This window comes from Hirundo rustica, chromosome 4, assembly GCF_015227805.2.
Source record: "Hirundo rustica isolate bHirRus1 chromosome 4, bHirRus1.pri.v3, whole genome shotgun sequence".
NCBI lineage: Eukaryota > Metazoa > Chordata > Aves > Passeriformes > Hirundinidae > Hirundo > Hirundo rustica.
Genome location: NC_053453.1, coordinates 41,358,251 through 41,379,958, shown reverse-complemented (window position 1 = coordinate 41,379,958; position 21,708 = coordinate 41,358,251). Strand labels below are relative to the sequence as shown.

The 21,708-nt window shown below is 38.2% G+C and overlaps 2 protein-coding genes across 4 annotated transcripts in view; one reads left to right on the top strand and one right to left on the bottom strand.

Annotated features, from left to right (window-relative positions):
• The window catches only part of METTL25 (methyltransferase like 25), a 56,879-nt gene extending 42,288 nt beyond the window's left edge, over positions 1 to 14,591 (bottom strand). For 2 of the 3 annotated variants that reach the window (XR_005700690.2, XM_040063330.2), the window contains exons 1-3: positions 14,491 to 14,591; positions 10,879 to 11,043; positions 5,248 to 5,348 (exon numbers count right to left, since the gene is read on the bottom strand). Coding sequence is in view for 2 of the 3 variants with exons in the window: in XM_040063330.2 (XP_039919264.1) it covers positions 5,248 to 5,348; positions 10,879 to 11,043; positions 14,491 to 14,503 (279 nt within the window). In the remaining variant the exon portion in view is untranslated. Of the gene's footprint in view, positions 1 to 5,247; positions 5,349 to 10,522; positions 10,666 to 10,878; positions 11,044 to 14,490 lie in introns of those variants that run through there. The other variant, XM_040063331.2, reaches the window with a different exon arrangement.
• A 1,298-nt stretch (positions 14,592 to 15,889) lies between these two features.
• On the top strand, positions 15,890 to 21,375 carry CCDC59 (coiled-coil domain containing 59). The gene is made up of 4 exons (XM_040063089.2): positions 15,890 to 16,035; positions 17,270 to 17,492; positions 18,260 to 18,359; positions 21,004 to 21,375. The coding sequence occupies exons 1-4, from the start codon at positions 15,906 to 15,908 to the stop codon at positions 21,163 to 21,165; spliced, it is 615 nt and encodes a 204-aa protein (XP_039919023.1). The 5' UTR covers positions 15,890 to 15,905; the 3' UTR covers positions 21,166 to 21,375.
• Positions 21,376 to 21,708: the final 333 nt, after the last annotated feature.

The following is a 21,708-nucleotide window of genomic DNA, read 5'->3' as shown; positions in this document are numbered from 1 at the left end:
AAGCATCTTTAGTTTCAGTGCCTGATTTAATCCCTTCAGAACTGACCTAAATATGGGTGATATTGATACTCTTTTTATGTGAAAATGCTTGTTTATTCTGTTTTCTCATTCTGTGAAAACAATACATACAGCTTTGTTTAACATGAGGATGCTTTTCTAATAAAATAAGAGGGCTCATAAGCCACATGGAGTCTGCACTACCCATTCTGGATGAAGAATAATAGGTGACAGTTTAGTTTGTCTCATAGCTGATACCATGTGCTAGTTCAGTGACTGATGTAACTCAGCAAAGAAAACCCCATACAAAGTATTAGCAAAACAAGAGTAACCTGAGATCTTTCAGTAGTTTTATATAAAATCCTATATACATATATATATATATATAAAATGTTCTAATATGTGATAAACACATATATAATAAATACATCACACAGTATTTTATGAGAATTGGCAGAGTTGACACTTCTCTAAGGAGAAAAAAATTATAATGTTCACTTCTGTCCAGGTACCGAAAAAAATAATATTAGATATAATGACATTGTAGAAGCTCCTGGAAGTGTTTGATTCAAGAACATCTATGTTTTGTTCTTGGTCTGTCACAAGTTTGTAAGAAAGCTTACACTGATACTGCTAAACTCATATTGCAGCATACACTAACTACATTGATGCATCTTAAACTCAACTGCATAGTTTTTTACCAGGTAAAAATATTCAATACAGCAATATTCTTACTCAATGAGAAAAAGATTTATTCACTATCTATAGATTTGAACAGCCATGGAATTAGAAAGAAAAATTTGAGCCAATGTCACTAAAGACTAGGCAAAACAGTGGAGAATACATAATATTAGGTAAAAATTGTTTACTCAGATAGCACATGGCTTTCTCATCGGTAGTCATCATGTGATATTGATGAATATTTGCCATCTAGACGAACTACAACCACAAAATCTTCTGAAATAAATCTGTAGAGGAATGAATTTAATGAAATGGAATTTACATAACCTAAGCACACTTTTAAAAATGTCATTTATTTGTTACATTTATCACCAATATTCTGCTCTACTCAGCCCTAGTGAGGCCACGCCTGGAGTGCTAAGTCCGGTTCTGGGCACCTCAGCACGAGAGAGACATGGAGCTCCTGGAACAGCTCAAGCAGAAGGCAACAAAGATCATGAAGGGACTGGAGCACCTCTTTTATGAGAGAAGGCTGAGGGAGCTGAGCCTGTTCAGCCTTGAAAGGAGACAACTGAGAGTGTAAGTATCTGAAGGGAGAGTGTTAAGAAGATGCTTTCAGGCTCTTCGCGGTGCTGCCAAGCAAACGGACAAGAGGCAACGGGCAGAAACTGACACACAGGAAGTTCCACCCGAGTATGAGGAAGAACTTCTTTGCTCTGCAGGTGACTGTGGACTGCCCAGAGAGGGTATGGAGTCTCGCTTACTGGAGATATTAAGGATTAATCTCGATGCAACCCTGTGCCATGTGCTTTGGGATGACCCTGCTTGAACAGGTGGTTGGATCAGGTGACTCCCTGTGATCCCTTCCAAACTGACCCATTCTGTGATTCTGTCATTGGAAAGGAAAGGAAAGAGAAGTGTTGAAGGAATCATTTTACCCACTCTTTTATTTAACAGACATTACACTTATGCAGACTGTGCGCTCCTCCACTTCTTCAAGTTGTGAATTTTTTCAGTAAAAAGCAGCATTTGGACACAAGAGAGGGGTAGTGAGTTATTCCTGTATGACCTCTGGTGGCAATGGAGACCGCCTGTAGCTTGGGGAAATTTTCTCAAGTAAACAGAAAATAGTAATACATTGTTAAATTAGCAGTGGGAGAACAGTTTAAAAGCAAAAGGGAAAATTGACTAAAACCAGCAAACAATGATCTTGCACTGAACAAATAAACTGCATTAAATTATTCCCTGCTTTACTTTCCATTGATTACACAGGGAACAGTAATAAGCAATCCATAGCATATCTGTCAAGCATGAACACGGAAAATGAAATTTCCATGATATCTTAAACTCCATAGGTCTTGCCCACAGCGAGTTGGGTCCTTCCTATGTTTAAACACAGTTTCTGGCACAATCAAGCATTCCAATATTTCCCAGCATCAAATCACAAATGTAATGGATACTGAATTATATAATGCACAATTATATAATCCTTATATTACACACTCCAAGTTTTGCTGCACATGCTGCAATTTCCAAGGAAAACTTTGACCAATACATTAAATAAAACAAATGTGCACTTAAGCAAAGAGGAATCAACACTGGCTTCTTTTCAGAGTTTAATCAAGAATTTCTTTAAACAAACAAGTTCCACTTGTATGATAGGAACAGTGCTTAAAAGGGTCAGCAAATTACTGAAGAAAAAAGCCCTCTAGTTATTTTGCTTTAATGTTTAAATTCAAATCATTAACCTAAAGTGATCATAATTGTTATAAAGTTTTTGCTTTTATTCCTATGTTAGTGTTTACTATTGTACATTATAAAATACCAACAAAAACCAGTACCACCCATTACATACAACATGGATATGGAGGTGAAATGGGGGGCATTTTTCAAACTGTCAGTGATCTGTAATATCTGAAAGAAACAAAACACCCTGAGGATATGTGCTGCTGTAAAACATGTGTTGTGTTTTCACGGCTCTAGATTTTTAAATTAAATACTACATATATTTTGTTTTGCAACGAGGACAGAAAAAAATCAGTAAGGAAAAACTCCTAAAAATCATAGTTGCTACTTTTTTTTAAGTTGAAAGAAAACAAAACCAAAAGGAGCTGCTTTTTAAAGACAGAGAAAAAGGCTTTTTTTTTTTTATTTTCCAAAGTAACAGGAAAGCTCTTTTCATATATTAGGGATTTGTAACTTTGCACAAATAAATATTGTTATAGTGTATGACTAAAATGGAAAAAAGTTAATATAGAGCAGTCAGCATTTCATGTTCAGTGATATACTGCATTAATATTTTTCATTAACTGTTATAATGTTTTCAAAATGTAAACAGAAAATAATCCCATGTATAAAGATACTCCAAGTTATCTGATAAAAGTGTGTAATCACTGGATGATATTGCAGCATATTGACAGATACTTAATAATGATTGGTTTAAGATTTTATTAGTAACCAGCTACATTGAAACTTCAGTTAAGTTATCAAGATGGCTTTAATTTTTTACTTTCTGAACAGGGTATTTGCTTTCCTTTCATTCCTGAATCTCACAGGAACTATTTAAACCTAAAAGAAAACACTATATGAAACACCACTTTCCAGCAAATGCATTACTACTGCAATGTAAGCAAACTATCCTCTCCTACAGCTTTTTTAGTACATGATAATCCTCAATACTTAAACAACTAATACTTGTCTGAAACAAAATTTAAACAAGGCAAAAAACATGCTCATGAACGAATACAAGACTTTCACAAATGTGCTGCTAGTGTATTTGTGTTCTCTACAGGGCACACCCACTTCAGGGCTGTGAAGGGTACCCAGGCTTCTCACTGCAGCTGGGCGACCACCACCTTCCATTGCTGTAAGCGATCACAGGTGCTTGCAAACTGACTGTTTCTCACCCAGTAATGTTTGGCCTTAATTAAAGCTATTTACTTGACATCCCAGTTTTAAGAACACTGCCTAAAACTTTGTCTTTGTCAGCTGCTCCTCACAAAACAGATGGTCAGGATTGAGAATTTTGATCTCTCTTTCCAAGGATGCCACAGGCTGAACACAAATCTAGCAAGAGTACAGCATTACTTACCTAAATTAAACTCGTCTGAGCCAAATAACCTCCTAACCAAAATTCAGCTTCAGCAATTCAGAGCCAAATCCAAGTTTTGGGGCTTTCTCTGTAGTGGGAGCAACAGCAACTTGGGATGCTGCAGGTACATTAATTTTAAACTATACTCACACATATTTACTTACAAAAAAGAATACTCAGAGGAAATACCCTCACCATAAAATCTGGGCAGGTACCTTATTAACCTTTGGTTTTAAAACAATATAGTTTGTTCTCCACAAATCTTTGTGGGAATGAATTATTAGCCTGGAGGAAATAAGTCTCCATTTACAGTTACAGACCCTTGCATGGAAAGCAAGAGCAGCTCAGATGTAGAAAGGAATCAAACGTGTTGAGAGCCTCATGTCTCCTCTAGTTTAAAGCAAGGATGGAGCTACATTGACCAGTTACCAGCATTAGAGAGATTAAAATGAATAAATGAACTCAGCTCACCCAGATACTGAAAAATTTAGCCTTACCACAACACAGGCCTAAGGTATGGAATCTGACATAAGGCTCAATTCTGAAAATCTTACAAGAAAACCCACATATGTACATAAACTGAGAAAATGGTGTTGGTGCATTTTGTCTAATAGAATGTGAAACACACTGTTCCAAAAAGTCAAGTATTGCTGAGGTGCTTGTGTTTTGTCAACAGATCCATAAATAAACCTCTACAAGGTTTTACTGAAACAGTGATCTAGTGCACTGTGCAATCATAATTACATGCATATTAAAAAAAGGTTTAAGTTAAATCAATTTTGAGAAAGGAATCCTGCAATTTTTCACCAAAGACAAACCTACCATCTGATGTATGAAATAGCCAACACATGCAGTAAATGCTCGATGATAATGGTGTTGGGTGTCCAGGCCTCTTACATGTTCTACTAAATGTATTTCATATACACTCTTATATAAATCTCTGCTTAATTTGGTCTCTCTTCATACTAAAAACATCATAACTAAATTTCTGATTTATAGATCTCAATCCATGTTAAGTAAAGGTGAACAGCATTAAACAATAGAAAATAATTTAAATCTTGTTTCAGAATAAGAGGAGCTTTCAAAATTTCTCAAGATATTCTGCCTTGGTCTCTGTGCTCCCCTACTGACACAAGCGCAAAACTGCCAGCAATATAATACTGACAAACAAGGCAGTACTGGTCCAAAAAGCAGCAATTTTACCAGCTCAATACACAGAGGATGATCATAACTTTTCAAAATTACTCATGAGTGATTATGAGTCACTGAAAGGCAGCTCCTTTGGAACAATACATTTGTAAACAAAATTGTCCTTCAGTTTGGCCCCAACAGTTCCTCTTTAGCTCCTATTATCCTACTTTTCCTTAGGAAAAGTAAGAACAACAGTGACAGAATACCAAAGTAATGTATTGTTGCACACAACAAGGAAAATAACTCAGAACGTACCTGGTAATACACAGTAAGAAACACTTTCTTACCTGCTTTATCCCACAATAATTCGCTATGCTGTCTACCAGCTCTGACATCACCTGCACTTCATGTGATTTCTTATTATTCATAAACCCATCTGGTTTGATACCTGTATCACATTAGGAAAATAAATACACATTAACACAACCTGCAATAATAAGGATTTGTGATCAATCAGGGAAAAAAAAAAAGCTAATATATACTTCACTGTTTATATATTTTCAGGATAGTAATTTTTAATTAAAAACTCACTGAATTATTACAAGAGTAAACTTCTGAATCATGGATGAATTAGAAAAATTCAACACACTGTAAAACTCAGGTTTTTAAAGATGTAGCACATTCAATACCTGACCTGATATTAGACAACAGCTACAACCATAAAATGGTACTATTTCTTCCTTTTCATTGAATATTTATTTTTGTCTCATGTAAGACATTTACCTTTCCATAAATGAAATATAAGGGCAGGGACAATAATAATCACATTATACAGCTTGTTAGTGCTGCAGATTAGCTGATAATATCAAGAGAGAGGTATCTCTACTAAAACTTATGAGCAATACTGGGAAAATTCAGAGGAAGAGGAACTTTCCTTTTCTTTATTTATCCTATGTACTGGTTACAGAACTGTTACACCTTTATGGCAGGAAAATCACTCATCTCAGTGTTGCTGGAGAATGTGTTAATGAGACGGAGTCAACCTCCATCATGGGTTAACTGCCTTTGGAGAACACCAAGAACACACTTGCTAATCTCTGTGCCACCAAGCCAAAGCAGAAGCTCTGAAGTCACTCCCTTGGAAGAAAACCACATATTTCTCTTAGAGGTCCAATGCTGCAGTGCACTTGTATCTAGTTAAATTGATGGTAACTGAGTGATGGAAGAAGCAACTGGATCATTACTCATGAGCATGCTCCTAGAAAATAGGCCTTTTCTATGTGACTAGGCAGATTAATATACTTTCCCATTTTCTGCTTTATGCATAGTATGTGTTCATCTGTCCAGAAACTAATCATTAGGCAAAAACCATATTAATTTCTTGATCAGATCATGCCAGGAGCAGAGCCAAGTGTGTTACTTCTTTAAAAGAGAGTGGGGAATTGAACTGAGCTCGTAAGAAACCCAGCATTTTCTCTATTTTTCCCAAACCCCAAGGGATCTGTCTATTCCTTAAACATCTGGGGTTTTTATAATAAACTGTTATGACAATACTTATTAACATCTAATATAGATTCTATGAACTGACAAAAGCAAAAATAGACTAGAAGACCTGAACAATACAAATAGCAGAAACAAGCCTTCCTCATCTCATTGAAGAATCTCCTTAACTTTAAAATTGTAAAGATCTATATAGCGTCCCAAAAGGCTCTTAATTTGTAAGCTATCATGTTAAAGAAAAACGGACAGAAAAAAAAAAAAAAGGTCTCTCTTTTTGTTTATGTTGGAACATTTTTGTGTCTGGATAGCCTCATCAGAAAAAGCAGAACTTGGAACGAGAAGAAACAGACATTTAACTTCTTGACAGAAATAAAGTTTTCTCCAAAGCAGCACTGTCACTTTGGATGATGATCACATACTGCACCTTTACTCTCTTCTCTATCATGAACTCAAAAGACTGAATGGGGTAATGCTAGGTGAAGCACTATATCAAAGACAACTTAATCCAAATTAAGTATTTCAAACATGGTAGAAATCCAGAACAATGACCTAGCATACAAAAGCTACGTTCCAGATAGAAAAAGCATAATTTGTTTATATCTACATTTATTGTTTACTTATCACCTTAGTTACAAAAGTTTCTTAAGCATTTTGTGATTTCTTTCTCTGCTTTCTGCAGGATAACATACTGCTTATATTTCAGCTCAGGGAAAATGATACTTTTTGGAGAAAATTATGGTTTAAAAAAAAAATTTTTATTTTTCCTGCTTTCTATGCAAAATTCTGATAAGTTTTTACATTATTCTGAAAAACAAACAGATATTACAAACTAATGCAAACAAATGTATCTGGGCAATGTTTTATGTTGCCTGGACAATGGAAAATTTGAATTAAAAAAATACTACCTTCACTCAAACTGTGTGAATTCTATCTGCTATCACAAAATTACTTTCTTGAAACAAATAATTATGCATGTACGTTTCCTTATCATGTGTACAACTGATGAAGGCAGAACAAATACTAATTTCAAAAAACAACAGAAATTTAGAGAATCATCTCCCTTTGTGATGACAAAAAGATAAGTGTGGTTTCAAACACATTACGGAAGTGGCTTGGATATGACAGAGTAACAGAAAGCTTAATGTTACCAGTTTTAGTTGGTAATGAAATGCTGCTCATTTCCTTTGGGAATCCCTATTATGAGCACCCCATTTGAAGAACTGCTTTAACTCTGTAGTGCCATTTACAGCTATATCTTTAGCTGTGAAGCTGAGCAAATTGAGGAGAGACTATTTTCATACAGGACTAACACAGACTTATTTTAAGATCCCCTATGGCAGGGTGCAGGGGCTTTATACACGAGCTCCCTGTGGAAATTCAGATACACCAGATAAAAAAGTATAAATCCATAGTCCACAACATACAACACCATTTATATAGAAGTTTACTGTGGTGATTTAACTACTTGATCTAGAGTGAGGAACTGGACTAACTATATACTCAAAAAACCCCTTCTGAGACAGAGTAATATTCCAGCACATGGGATTTAAAGATGGATTCATTAGCAGCCACTGCATGGCATGATTATTACCCTGGCCATAAACATACTGCAAAGGTGGAGTACTCTCAATCCAACCCTCACTTCTGGCTGGCTACAAAGCAAAGCGGAACACCATTCAGACTCAGATCTCCATTCTGAGTAGTTGCGTTCACAATACGCTTAAAATGTTTGTGCTTCCCAATTATTCCCAGGAAGGATAGCAATATATCTACATTAAGATTGCAAAGAAGCTACAGAACCATGCAAGTAGGCAAACTGCAGGAAGAGGCTTAAAAGTCTTTTTGTCTTAGAAGAAGAAAACATACTAAAAGTATTTGAAACATAAATGGAATTATCCTGATGCACATTTTTCAGAATATAAGCAACGCTGTTGTAATGCATTAATTTGGTTTATATTGTGTTTCATAAGATTTGTAATGTTTTTTCCCTGTTCCCCTTTAACTGTATCACGTGGTTTGCCCCTGCTCAGCCGCACCCATCCCCCACATTGGAATGTAACCCAACTCTGTTCCACTCCCACCTTGTCCCTGATTGGGCAGTGGCTTGTCCCTGCCTCTGGGCCCATCCCCCCTGGGAAAAAGCCCCGGGATGGGCAGAGCCTAGCTCCCTCTCGGGCACCAGGGCGGACGGAAAAGAACTCCAGCCGGCAGGAGCAGGACTCCAGAATAAAGCTGTGATACTCCCCCGGTGAGAGAGCAGGTTCTTTCCTTTTGCCATCGGCGGTTGTCTGGTCTCATAAAGAACAGACACACAACACCATCATAAAGTTGCCAGTTTTCTCGGACTTACATTTCTCTCGACTTGCAAGCTTTAGCATGTCAGGGAACAAACATATCTTCTGAAATACAGAAATAAGTCCAAAATATCTAAAATAGCTCAAAGTTAAAAGATCACAGCTTTCATTTGGCAACTTGCACATTATGAATCCTTAAGCTGGCATTTTGCCTCCGCCAAATGATTACCAGGAACTTCAATTAAGTTAATTTAACTGATATTTACTGCCAATTCACCACAAAGGTTCTGAATAATAATTCTGTTGTACATATTTGGAACACATTTTATTCTTCCCAAGAAGTACACTCAGAGGTACTGCAAAAATACAAACCCAGACCCCAGTTACCCAACCAAGCATCACTGCTGCCACACAGAGAACAAAATATTCACCAATTTCCTAATTCCTGATGTTCCATTCTGCATGACAAACTTATGAAAGAATCCTCAAAGTTTTGGTTAAGAAAGTTAATCCAGGTATGAACTCTAGTACAAGTGTAAGAAGGTAGAACTAGAGAATTACAGAAAATTAAGAGGAACATGGGGAATTAGATATAGTAAAAATGAAAATAGATAAAAAGCTAGTCGGAAAGAAAAGCATCATACAGTTTTCAAGGAAGAAAAAAGGGTATCTGATGAACTAAGAGCATAACGAAAGAAGCCAGAAAGTAAGAGGAATGCACTACAAATCATAAGGAGTATCTCAGCAATGGCATTCTAGTACTTCAAAAAAAACCTAGGAAGCCAACCATGAAAAATGGCAACACTGGAAACAGATCACTGTAGAAAATGGGAGAGATGAACAACACTTGTATAATGGTGCTATCACTTAGGATAAGAAATGTCAGGAGTTTTAATGCATCCCAGAGATAAAAGGTACTAGAAGGCAAAGGCAGAGAGTGGCTCAGTCTGTCTCTTAAAAACTACTGAGAAATCTCAAAGATAGTGACAAATCTAGACAAATCCATGAATAGCACATTTGCACTGAAAATGACAGCAGTCTAAGTAAGGATAAATGTCAGTTTATCATCTGATTTAAAAATTATAATCAGGATAAGATTCCCAATGTCCAACTTGATGCCAGTTTAAGAGCATCTTAATTCAATTCCTTTAATTACAGAAAATGAAATTACTCTTGTTTTATGACATATAATTGGCATTATTCCCAAAAATACAGAATTAATAAAATCTTTCTTTTCTAAGACATCGAATGTTTGCCATATTTTAGGGTGATACTTCTAAGAAAAGCATGAGTAGTGACTATGATGCTTGCTGCTCAGAAACAAAACAAACAAAGAGAATTAACAAGGCATGTCAAATAGTGATGTGCCTGCTTCTCTGTCCCATCCCGTTTTAAACTGAACCCCATGATCGATCTATAGCTACCAAATACTCAAATTTTACCAAGAAAATCCATTTTGTAAACTGTTGCTGTGTATAATTTGGGTTTATATTGTATTTCATTTTTATATTGGGTTCTGTAATGGTCTCTCCTGTATGCACCTGTTCCCCTGGAAAATGTATCATCCCGAGGTTTGTCCCTGCCCCTTTTCCGCACCCATTCTCGCACACTGGAATGCAACCCAACTTTGTTCCATTCCCACCTTATCCCTGATTGGGTAGTGGCTTGTCCCCGCGTTTAGCCTCTTCCCCTGGACATAAGCCAGAAAAGCATGTGGAAATCCCTTTCTTGGCTGGGGGACAGGGACTGGGCTCCTGACCCAGGTGGGGGCAGGACCACAGGAGAAAGACTGAATAAAGCCCTGATTCCCCCCAGAACAAGTGCAGACCTTCCTTTGCCATCGATGGACACCTGCTCTGTCTAAAGACAGTTTGTTCACAGCTACATCTAGGATCTTTTGGGGCCCTGAGGAAAAATCCTTCCAGTTGTGGTTTGTCTCAAGCTCGGCGAGGCAAAAACGGAGCTGGGGCTCTGAGTGAGAGAGAGAGAGAGAGAGAGAGAGAGAGAGAGAGAGAGACTGTCACAGTCAACAAAGATACTAAAGAAACTATCCAAGAACAAATGAAAATGGAATTGAGGATCATGTAGGAAAAAACCCTCAAAAACAAACCACACTCCGAAACCAAAACTCTCTTATAGTCCTACAATGAATAAGTAAACATTAAAATACAAATGTAAATATACCCGTTGCTCCTTCATTGTCTCCTTTCAGTGCTTCAAGCACATCTTCTAACGGGGTACAGATTCCAAGGTTGGACAAAGAATAATACTCAGCAGCCAGGGCAAACAAATGTACATTGATAAGCTTCTCAGAGTTTTCACAAAATGCACTAGAAAAGACGTCATCATCTGCACATAAAAGAAAAGGAAAAGATTTTTGTAAACAGTGCTTAACAGCTCTCTAACACTGCTGACAGAGAACTACAGCAAATAAATACTTAGTATCAGACACAACTGGCCATTTATCTTCCTTCCCTAAGTGGGAAAACTCATTCTTTTTCTTCAGCTGTATTGCCCTGAGGTCAAATTTTGCTCTTAGCTGAATCAGTGTAAATGTGAAAAAATCTGTTGCTTCAGCAAACCTACTTTAGTATAACTGACATACTAATTCAGTCAACATTTATCACTTCTGTTTACAAACTTGCTCATTATACATGTCCTAGTCAGTCCTATCTGCCAATATATGAAGCTAGGGGTTTTTTTAAGGAATGCAGCTGTTCAGTATATGAAACGTTTGGATTCAGAATCACTCAATTCACATACTTCCCAAGCTGCTTTGTAACTGATAAATACTGGGAGAATTAAATTTTATTTCCAATCAGGTGTGGGCCAAAGTTAGAGTCCAATGTGTATTTTGTTAGATTCATTATTAAATACTTCATTTTGGTATTACTTAGTACTGAGTTTCAAAAATGTACATTTATTTTTAAGTTAAGCATATAAGTATGAATAATTTATTAATTCTGAGTTTGTTTTGTATGGTCTAATTCCTATTTTATCTAAAACTATTTGTGAATTCTACATAGTTTTGCTAATAATTTTTATATATTCATAATTATTTTCAATATATAAAAGGCAACCAGTCCAGAAATCCAACCGTTCCAAAGATTTGGAAAAAAGTCTCCTGGTCTCTCTTTTGTATCATAGGTAGATTTTGAGTAAGCACATACCTAGTGCAATAGCTTTCCTGAATCTGGCATGACAATGGATACAGCTGTTTTGATTGACCTCAACTCTAATGCTCTTAATTTCCTTGCATGACCACAATTAAAGGTCATGCATATATTGCAATCCACTGAAAACAGTCCCAAACCATGTAAATTTCCATGACGTGACACTACAAAGGTACAAGCATGTCGGAGTCCAGGGCATTCCTTTGGTTGCCCTGGAGGGTCAGGGACCTGGGCAGAGGGGTCTGGGACCCCAGCCGAGAACTCAGAGAGACACTGGCTTTGATCTCAGTCCATGGGAAAAACTTCCTACACTGAGAGAAGGTTTACAGGCCACAAGAGTGTGAAAAATTGTAGTTTAGCTTATCACAGGGTGAAAAAATAGTAATTTTAGATTCCTAGCATTGAAGTGAATGGGGACAAGATGGAGAATCTGGGGCGTTGTCTCCTTCTTCTTCCTCCTCCTTCCCCCACTTCATTTCTGCAGTGACGTGGCACAAAGCAGTTAGTGAGGATTGGGTCAAAGTAAAGATGACCTTTTTAGTAATAGTGATAGACATTGGTAAGAAATAGTAAATAAGAAATACACAGCAATTAGTATAAAAGATAAGGACAACCCAGCTCGGAGGGAGACGTGAGGAGTCCATGCAGCTGCGAACACCTTGTCGGACTCTGAGAAAATTGTAAGATAAGGAACAATAAATGAGGTATGCAACCTTGAAAAATCTAAACCTGAAGACTCCGACTCTTCCTTCGGCTTGGCTCAGAGCTGTGCAGGGGAGCAAAGGACCCTGAAACCACCTGAAAAACGGGGAAAGCCCCCGACACAAGCACAGCAAACAGATTTTGTATCTAAGAAAGTATAAATATTGTCTAAGCTATGACCAGAATTAACATAGGTTCTGCCTGCACAGCACTTCTTTACTTCTCTGTTACAAAATCTAAACAGAAAGCCACATTTCTCCACAAACAACTTTCTCGTCTGAACAAATTTTAGTTAATGTAGTCTTCATGAAGGGTAAGACTGGATATTAGAGGATATTAGAGACCAGAAATGAAGACCACAGCTTTTAGGAAGAAGCAGCAACTTCACTTTCCAATGTCTCTTCTGTAAGATTTATTACAGAAAGATAAGAAAATAAATGTGCTTTCACTTTTTCAGCAGTTGACATAAAATATAATTACTGTTCTTAGAAATCCCACTTATCTGAAATCCAATGCAGAAATACCCATGTTCTATAGCACTCCTTAACTTGATTATCTGATGGAAGAACATGATAGAACTAGCAGGGTCTCGTAGAAGATTGTTAGTGTACCACCCATACTAACACTCCCACCAAACTTAAATTGTTGTACCAGTTTGAAAACTGAAAAAAAAGGAACCAACTGTGTTAAGGTATCTGAAGCACAACTTCAAGCTACAGAATGGCAGTTAGTGAGCTTTGCATTATTTATGAATATTAAAATTGTTAGGTTTTTGGACACGTTTCTACTCTGGATGCTCACAAGAGAAAATCTAGCATGTCTTTTAACCAGTCAGTCTATACATTTGCAAACAAATCTTCAGAGGAAAGAAACATACACCCCAAAGTTGGAATCACAGTACAAACAGTAATTTACAATAAAATATGAAAATACTTAAACACATATTTGTCTGTGCCTGTGTCCAATTTACAGCAACGACATGATAAACAAAATGCAATATGGCAAATTTCAGCTTTTTGATGTATTCCAATCAGTTTCTGAAACTAAAAAAAGATCTTACATCTTCCTGAAGGGTACAAGCGAAAACACGAGTTCCATCCTTTACATGGTCATTACAATGAAATTACTTTGAACAAGGAAGAGTAATTTCTGACTATGTTGGTTTTCAAGATCTCTAATGGCTGGTTTCTGATCCCTAACATTATTGAGTTGCACTAATGCACTCAAATAATATATGATACTACATTTCCCTCTCTCTCTCCTAATTCTAATACAGGCTAGCAGTGCATTAATTTGCAAATGTAAGTAGATGTTGGCAGGTATCTTCACTGAAAAACTCATATTCTACTATGAAGTATTTTCATCATATGACTGGATGGACAGATACCATGCAGTCAAATGAGTAAGGTATGAATCAACAAATCAGCAAGCATATGCCCACTCCACTATGGCGATTCTGTTAAATAGCATTATAATTTTAAAGTCAGAAAAAAAAGGGCAATTCTTCCTTTTTTCTTTTAATTAGCAGAAACAATCCCTGCAGAAACCAAAGAAGAAATGTCATATTTTAGCCACAGCATGAAAGCTTCATACTCTTTAAAAAAGACATGCTTAACTTTAGACATAAATTGTCTTTTTGTTCCAGTAATTTCTGCATTAGATTCTGTAATATGCATTTTGAATGTACATTATCAAAACAGTACTCTGCCTTCCTGATTCCCATTCTACTCCACAGGTCACCACTTCAGTGTTTGAATCATTCCATGGACTTTCCCATAGAAACAAGTTAGAGCAAAGTAATTTTCCTTTACTGTTTTCTTTATAATGATTTAATCTAATAATTAGTTAGTTTTGTTTCAGCCTCTATTTACATTTAATTTTATATCCTGTTGCTCTGAATCAGTTTTGACTCTGACATTACCTGTCAAGAACATTAAGCCTGCTTCCCAACACTTTTGCTTGGTGACCAGACCACTGTCTTGTCTCCATCTGGCTCTTGAAGGCAATTCATAATCCAGTGTCTTTTCCATGCACAAATAAACTCTGGGATTTTCCCAAATACCCCTCTAAAATTGAGTCTTACAGTTAATATTTTGAGAGGTCTTTAGATTCAATAGTGAAATGCTGCTAGCGATGTAGCAATTCACAGTTCTTCAATCTCCTTCAGAGTCCAAATCATTATCTTAGCTTGTCTTCTATGCCAAAAAGCACATGCTGCTTTTTGTGGACCCTTCTCTCACACTCCACACACTTTCCTGCCTCGCGCACCATTTCACATAGAGCTAACACTCTCTGCACTACATACGCTCCATACGCTTTGGCAGGACGCTGACTTTTCTCAGCTTACGTGCTTTGTCAGAGATTTCAGCTTGTATTTGAAAATTATCTCTGCGCTTGGGCTCAGTCCTCCCAAATACCGCAGCTTTCAGATGCTTTATCTTCATTTCTGTGCCCTGCCTGAAGCATTACTGGTACGTTTCCCTCCTACTTGGACTGCAGTACGTTCAACAACCCAGCAGCCTACCTGGCTTCCTCTTCGGTTACGTGAAAATTACTGAAAATATTAAGTGCTTCTTAAATAGATCTCGTCAGAAGTAAAACAGCAGCTTCCCTGTGCCAGAGACACCATTAGAGATCCACAGGAAGGCGGCGTTTAAGCCTTTTCCAGCTGTCCTCCGCACCTCCAGTTTCAACATTTGGAGGACTTTTAACTGTTACCTCTTTCCACTCGTGGAGGGTTTTTGCATGTTTTGTCTGACTTGGTTTTTTATTACATTTTAATTGTGTTCTTCAGGAGTCGGTCAGAGTGAAAAAATCTAGCAGTTTGGATTTTCGTTTCCAAATGAACAGGATGAAATTGAGACCATCGTCACAAGGGCCACTACCGCGAGACCTGAGAGAGGAATTCCCAGGCGGGCTGCGCTCCGTCTGAAGCGGGACGGGCTCAAACGCGTCCCGTTCCCTCGGCCCGACCGAGCGCCACCGCCCCCGCGCCCCCGCCCCACTCACCGCACAGAGCCGCGGCGGCGCCCGAGTCTGCCGCCAGGGGGTGCGCCAGCGGCCCGGCCGCGCGCAGCACCTCGAGCACGGCGTCGGGGCACGGCGCCACGAGGCGCTCCCAGAGCCCGCGCGTGAAAAACTCCACGGTGTGCGCGCGGCACAGCGGCAGCGCGTGTCGCACGAACCGCGCCGCGCGCCGTAGCGCCCGCGCCGCCGCCGCCGGGGGCGGCTGGGCCGGAAGAGCAGGTGGCGGCCGCGACATGGCCACGCGCGCGGTTCGGCGGCGGAGCGGCGCAGCTCTGTGACGTCTTCCCGGCGCTCAGCGCCGGAAGCGCGATGTCGGCGGCGTGGCGCGGGGGGCCCGGGCCAGCGGCGGCCAAGGCGGGCGCGGCGGCCCGCGGGCCCGGCCGAAATCGGAGATGCAGACCCATTCTGCTGCGCAGCATCGTCGGCAGCATCCAGGAGGGTGAGTCGGGGCCGCCGGTGGGCCTGAGGGGGCGCCGAAGGAGGCCCGACTGCTTTGCCCAGCTGCGAGCTGGCTCGACTCGAGCGTGCCGGCTGGGGCCAGCCCTGCCAGGCCTAGCAGCCCCCTCTCGCCTCTGAGTGTTCGTGGCCGTGGGCTCGGTGTTGCCGTTTCAGGGCTGCCTAGGGGCGGCCTGTGTGCGCTGGAGCTCCTGGGGCTCGGGAATGCAGCCCCTGGTTCAGGTGGCGATGGTTTTCGGATTTAGAACTCGCTTTGAGTTTGCTCCCTAGAAAGATGTACATTTAAGAGGAATGTTTCAGAATAGCTTCAGATTATTCATTCGGTAGTTTTGCAGATGTAAAAATGAATAGGAAAAAGAGCACGGGCTTCAGCCCCACTTTGCTGAAGCGGTAGTTTTGGAGAAAGAATAAAAAGAAAAGTTGAAACTAATTTGACTTCCCTTTAGAAACTGTATTTTTTTAGTGATTATTATGAAATTCAGTAGATTTTAAGACTAATGCAATAAAAAAGATATTGGGGGAAAAAAAAAAATGCTTAACTTCAACTTTCGTAAGTTTTCTTTAATGGTCGAGATGGAAACAACCAAAGTCTGAACATTCCTTTAAGCAGTAATCATTCTATGGAATGGAGCTGTAGAAAAGCTGTTCTTGGGCATGTGTAGAAAGAAACTAGTAGCAATAAAATACTGTTTAAGTGAAAAGATGTGGATTATTAATGTAGAGTGGTAGGATGATTTAGTAACTTTTTTCCCTTTGTCACAGTTGCTGCACGCTGCTGCTGCCAGCATTATTACCAGTGGTTTCTTGAGACTGCTTTTCAGAGCTTATTTTGGAATTTATTTTGATACTGCTTTAGAAGCTGTCAAAAGTAGTAGTGAAATGAAATGTTAGTACACTTTTTCACTGGATTCAAAAAACATTGGCAAAGGTGTGTAGTGGTGAGTGAGCATTAAGTAGCAATGTTTGCAATGCTCTCCCGGGGCTTTAGGCAGTAATTTTCGGTAAATTTATGTAAGCTGCAATGCTGAAGTAGGGAACAACCTAATAATAGCAGTTTTTTCCTTGAACTTATGACAGGTCCTTATTAAAGTTGCCACACATAGTGTCTTTTTTTTAGTTTGGAAGGAAAACAGATTGAAAGGGTCCTGACAAAAATTGAATGGTTTGGCACTATTTTAGTGGAGGGGTGTTTAACTCCCTTTTTCTGATGCTTTCAGGACGAGGATTTGCATTTCAGAGGAAACAAAAGATTGAACGACAGTACAGGAAGTTATTGAAAAAGAGAAGACAAGTGCATTCACAACAGGGTGATCAGTTTACTGATACCTATCCAGAACACTTGAAACATCTTTACCTTGCGGAGGAAGAAAAGCTGAAGAAGAGGCGGAGGACTCCAGATGATTCAGTGTCATCAGAAGAAAAGCTTAATACAGCAGCAGAGTAAGTTTTCAAAGTATGTCTTTTAAAAAAGTAATTCTTTCCATCACTAAAGAAATATTTTGGATTTTAACAGTTTACATGGGCTTTAGTGTGGTGACTTGCTTTACTAAAAATGCCACTATGTCTTAAATATTTTTCCTGGTTTTTAGAAAAATAAATGGCAGTGTAACTGGTTTTGTACTCGAGACAATGAGGTGTCATTGCACAGTATTGCCACCTGATGGAGATGAGAATAAAGCAAAAATTCTCGGGTTTTTTTTCCATAAGAGAGTGGTATTTCTAAATGTTCTCGTCTCTCTGCAGTTGATTCCATGTGTAGGAACTAGAGAGAATGCAGCTCTAAGCTTGTATGTTCAGGTTTTTCTAGCTCTGAGGAGCTTGAACGATGGGGACTTCTGCCTACTTTTAGTCAGTCTTTAAACTTCAGGAAACATCCATGTGAAGATACAGCAGATAAGGTGTATGCATTACTAAAAGCTGTGTGTGCTCTGATCTTAGGTGCATTTGGCATTGAAGAAGTTTAGTATGTTGTGTTTTCCTGCTCATGCATGGCCTGGAGTGGTGTTGGGTATTATGTAAGAGTGGTGCAAACAATCCATTCAGTGTAGAAGGATGAGTCTTCCAGAACCTGTATTTGTAGCTGACTTCCCTGAATATGTAAGAAGCAGTGGAAGACTGTACTGTGATTCTGCAGTGACTGTGGTGTCTGTGGTTATGTCTGCTTGATGATAATCAAGTGTCTCAAGATTGTGTACTTTTTCTTCTAGGTCAGGTGTGACTCAGGTGAAGTTTAAAAATAAAACATCCAATCAGAAGGCAAAAGAAGAGTATGAGAAAATAAAGGCTGAGCAGGCTAGAAAGAAAGAGGTAAATCTTAAACAGGGTTCTTTCTTGATTCTAAACAAAATCTAGATTAATACCATTTCTACCTCTCAGTCTTCGTCTGACCATAGGAGATATTGAAACTCTTTCAGTCTTTTTCAGCTTGACAGTGGTATCCAGGCACACAGGCGTTCAAAGGGTCATCTTCTTTGTTCTTACTATTTTTATCTTGTAGTTGCCGATAGCAGGGTTTTATTGTGTCAGCTGATACATCAAGAAAAGCATAGAGCTTCATCTGCATACCCCAGTGGATTACATTAGACCTCTTAAATTTTGTAGAAGGGGAAGTAATAGCAATAACATTTTCATCTTGTGATAAAAATGAAATACCCTTCCTGTTTCTTATGGCATTATTGTAATGCAGTCTTCATTTTACCTTTTAATGTACTTTGACTGACAGTGAAACAATTAAATGTAATAGTATTCACAGTCAAAATTTTCAGTAATTCCCTTCATTCAAATTTAATTGGAGTTATTTTACAGGATGTATTGTAATATCATTGTCAAATAGCTTACTTGAATTATTAAGTTGAGAGGTCCTTACTTAATTAGTTTTTTTCTCTCCCAGGACATTGTTTGTTTTTGTTGCACTGTAAAAATGGCACATGGTGTAACATTGTTTAAGTTGTGTAACTTCCTGGTGACATACTAAATTTCAGTAACTACTGTATAAATATAAAATATATAGCTGTATAAAACATACTGTTTCTTCAGTTCAGCTATATTTAGTTTTATGCAACCTGATCTGTGATTCTGGATGAGTTACATGGTTATTCAGCTGATGGCTGCTTTTTTGCATGTTAGCACGTATTAGATTGTGTCAAAAGAAATTAATGTTATGAACCAGCTTATTTAGGGAAGATGGGAACAAGCAAAACACCAGCAAGACTGCAGGGAGTTCTCTTTGAGCAGCACATAGAAGTTGCCTGAATGCAGGTGTTGGCATTTTTGGTTTCCTTAAAGATAATTAGGCAAAACAGGAACTAAGTGCCCCAATAACAGTAAACATTTTGGTGGAGTACTTAAGTTGAGCATGATGAAAAAGTAAAGTATGTAATTCACCTCAGGTGTATTAGCAAACACTTGATTTGCTGTTACTTATCTTGGGACGAGAAATAAGCTTGATGACACAATTTTGGCCTCCTCAAAGGCCTTTTTTGGCCCAAATAAAGCTAGGATTTAGTAAAGTTCACAAAAAATGAGTGTAACTAGCAACTGTAACTTAGTAAGTAAGGTGTATGTTCTTGCTTTGAAGTAAGCATTTGCTTGGTAGCTTAACTGGATGTTGTTTACAAGAATATGCTGAACAGCAGATAAATTATTAGATAGGAAGTGAATTACAGGTAAGTTAGAGCTGATGCTGCTCTGTGTTTTTTAAAAAAGGGGGAATGAATTGTATTAGTCATTATGGTAAAATAATTCAAGGATTCTGAATGGAGAGGGGTTATTTGTGCATATTTTTGCATATGCGTATTTAATTGATTTTTGGGGGTTTTTTTTCCTGCAGCCTCTTACATTTCTGTTCAGAAATTTTTCCTTATGTCCTGTAAATTTTATATCAGAGAGCAATGCTTACTAGTTTTTGTACATCACTGAAGCCATCTACACTGTGGAAAGCAAAAATATGATGCATAATTTATTATCTGTTCAGGCATTCTGCAGAAAAGCTTGCCTATGTGATCAGCATGGCATTGCATTTCAAATAAAACTTTATGAGAAGAAATTATCCAAATGAACTGAAGCAGTCTTTCAGTCTGATTTGTGATGTCTGGCATATTTTCGGAGGACGCGATAAAAGTGAAGTAAGCTGTTTATCTGGCTTGTGGATGTTTGCCCAAATTACTGAGTAAAATTACAGCACTAGAGAAGGGGGTATGAGATGTTGGATAAAATCGGAGCATAACATTGTGGTGATTATCTATATAGTGTTGATAGTCCATCCATATATAACTAATACTCCATTATTAGTAGTTTGGTTGCATGTGTGCTTCATGGAAGGTTTTACAGGTGAAAATTGGATTAGTGTTTGTAGTTTTGTTCCATCTCTCTTAAAAATAAAGACAGCAGCATGTGTTGCTTGAGGACAGGTCACTAGTAGTTTGGTCTGGATTAATTTTCCCTAGATAATGCTGTCCTAGTATTGCAAACCTGCCTAATTCATGGTCCAGATATGTCCCATATCCTATCAGCCTATCCCATGCAGAGGTGTCCAAGATCCTAGCACATCTGGATTGGCAAGATATTCACATGGGAGCCGCTGCATCACCTTTTTCTTTCTTGCACTCAAGAGGACAAAGTGGGGAATTTTTGCCTGTTTGTCATTTAAGGAGAGTAGTCAAGGAGCACATTTCACAGAAAGGAAGTACTATGTATTGCAGCAGCAAACCTTATTGTAGGATGTTTTGCTGAAGAAAATTTGGCTTTTATCTTGAAGCTTGAGGCTGTATAATTTGTTTTGATTGCAGCACGTGCTGAAAAAACGGATTCAACTTTAAAGAAATGGCAATTCTATTGGCAGTACAGTACCTAATTGCCAGTACCTATACAAAAATGAACTTTATTGCTTATCGATATTTTCGCAGTCACAGAATGTCTCTAATTATTTAATAATCAACGTATTTAATTTCAGGAAGCAGAAAAAAGAAAAAAACAAAGAGAAGAAGCTCAACGTTTGTACAAGAGAAAGAAAATGGAAGCTTTTAAAATACTCAGTAAGAAGACAAAGAAAGGACAGCCAAATCTAAATTTACAAGTTGAATTTCTTCTTCAGAAAATAGAGCAAAATACATAACCCCTGCATGTATTTAAATTAGCTGAGGACATTTTATTAAATTACTTTTAATAAATAATGTCTTTTTGCTTCCGTATTACTTTTGTTATTTTCTTGTTTTATCTCATCAGTCCAGTAATGATATAGTCATCCTGAAAATATGTATTCTATGCTCAGAGTGAAAGGGATCTGGTGCCTTGAAAATAAATGCTCTGCATTTCTAAACTTAAATTCTATTAGCTGTGTGACATCTTGAATTCAAAATAATACGCTGTAGCACCATCTGACCATGACTCTAAAACTTCCTGCAATTGCGACTACTAAAATTGCACTCACTTGGGAGGACTAAATGATGCATCTGATGTATTTGATATCTCAAGAACTGCCAGTTCTAGGAGCATGTTTTGTGTGCTCTTGGATAGGTTTGGCACATGAAAACAAAGTACATAAACTTGGATGGCTATTATTTGTTGTTCTCCAAAAAGAATAAAACTTGCCAAAGGTCCAAAAGTGGTTTGGTAAAGATCTTGATAAAATAATTGTTGGCCCATTCATAAAGCTGCT

Coding starts and splice junctions, on each gene's coding strand:
- CCDC59 (XM_040063089.2), top strand. CDS start 15,906: ATGTCGGCGGCGTGGCGCGGGGGGCCCGGGCCAGCGGCGGCCAAGGCG. Junction 17,493..18,259: donor AAGCTTAATACAGCAGCAGA/GTAAGTTTTCAA, acceptor TTTTTCTTCTAG/GTCAGGTGTGACTCAGGTGA. Junction 18,360..21,003: donor AGCAGGCTAGAAAGAAAGAG/GTAAATCTTAAA, acceptor ATTTAATTTCAG/GAAGCAGAAAAAAGAAAAAA.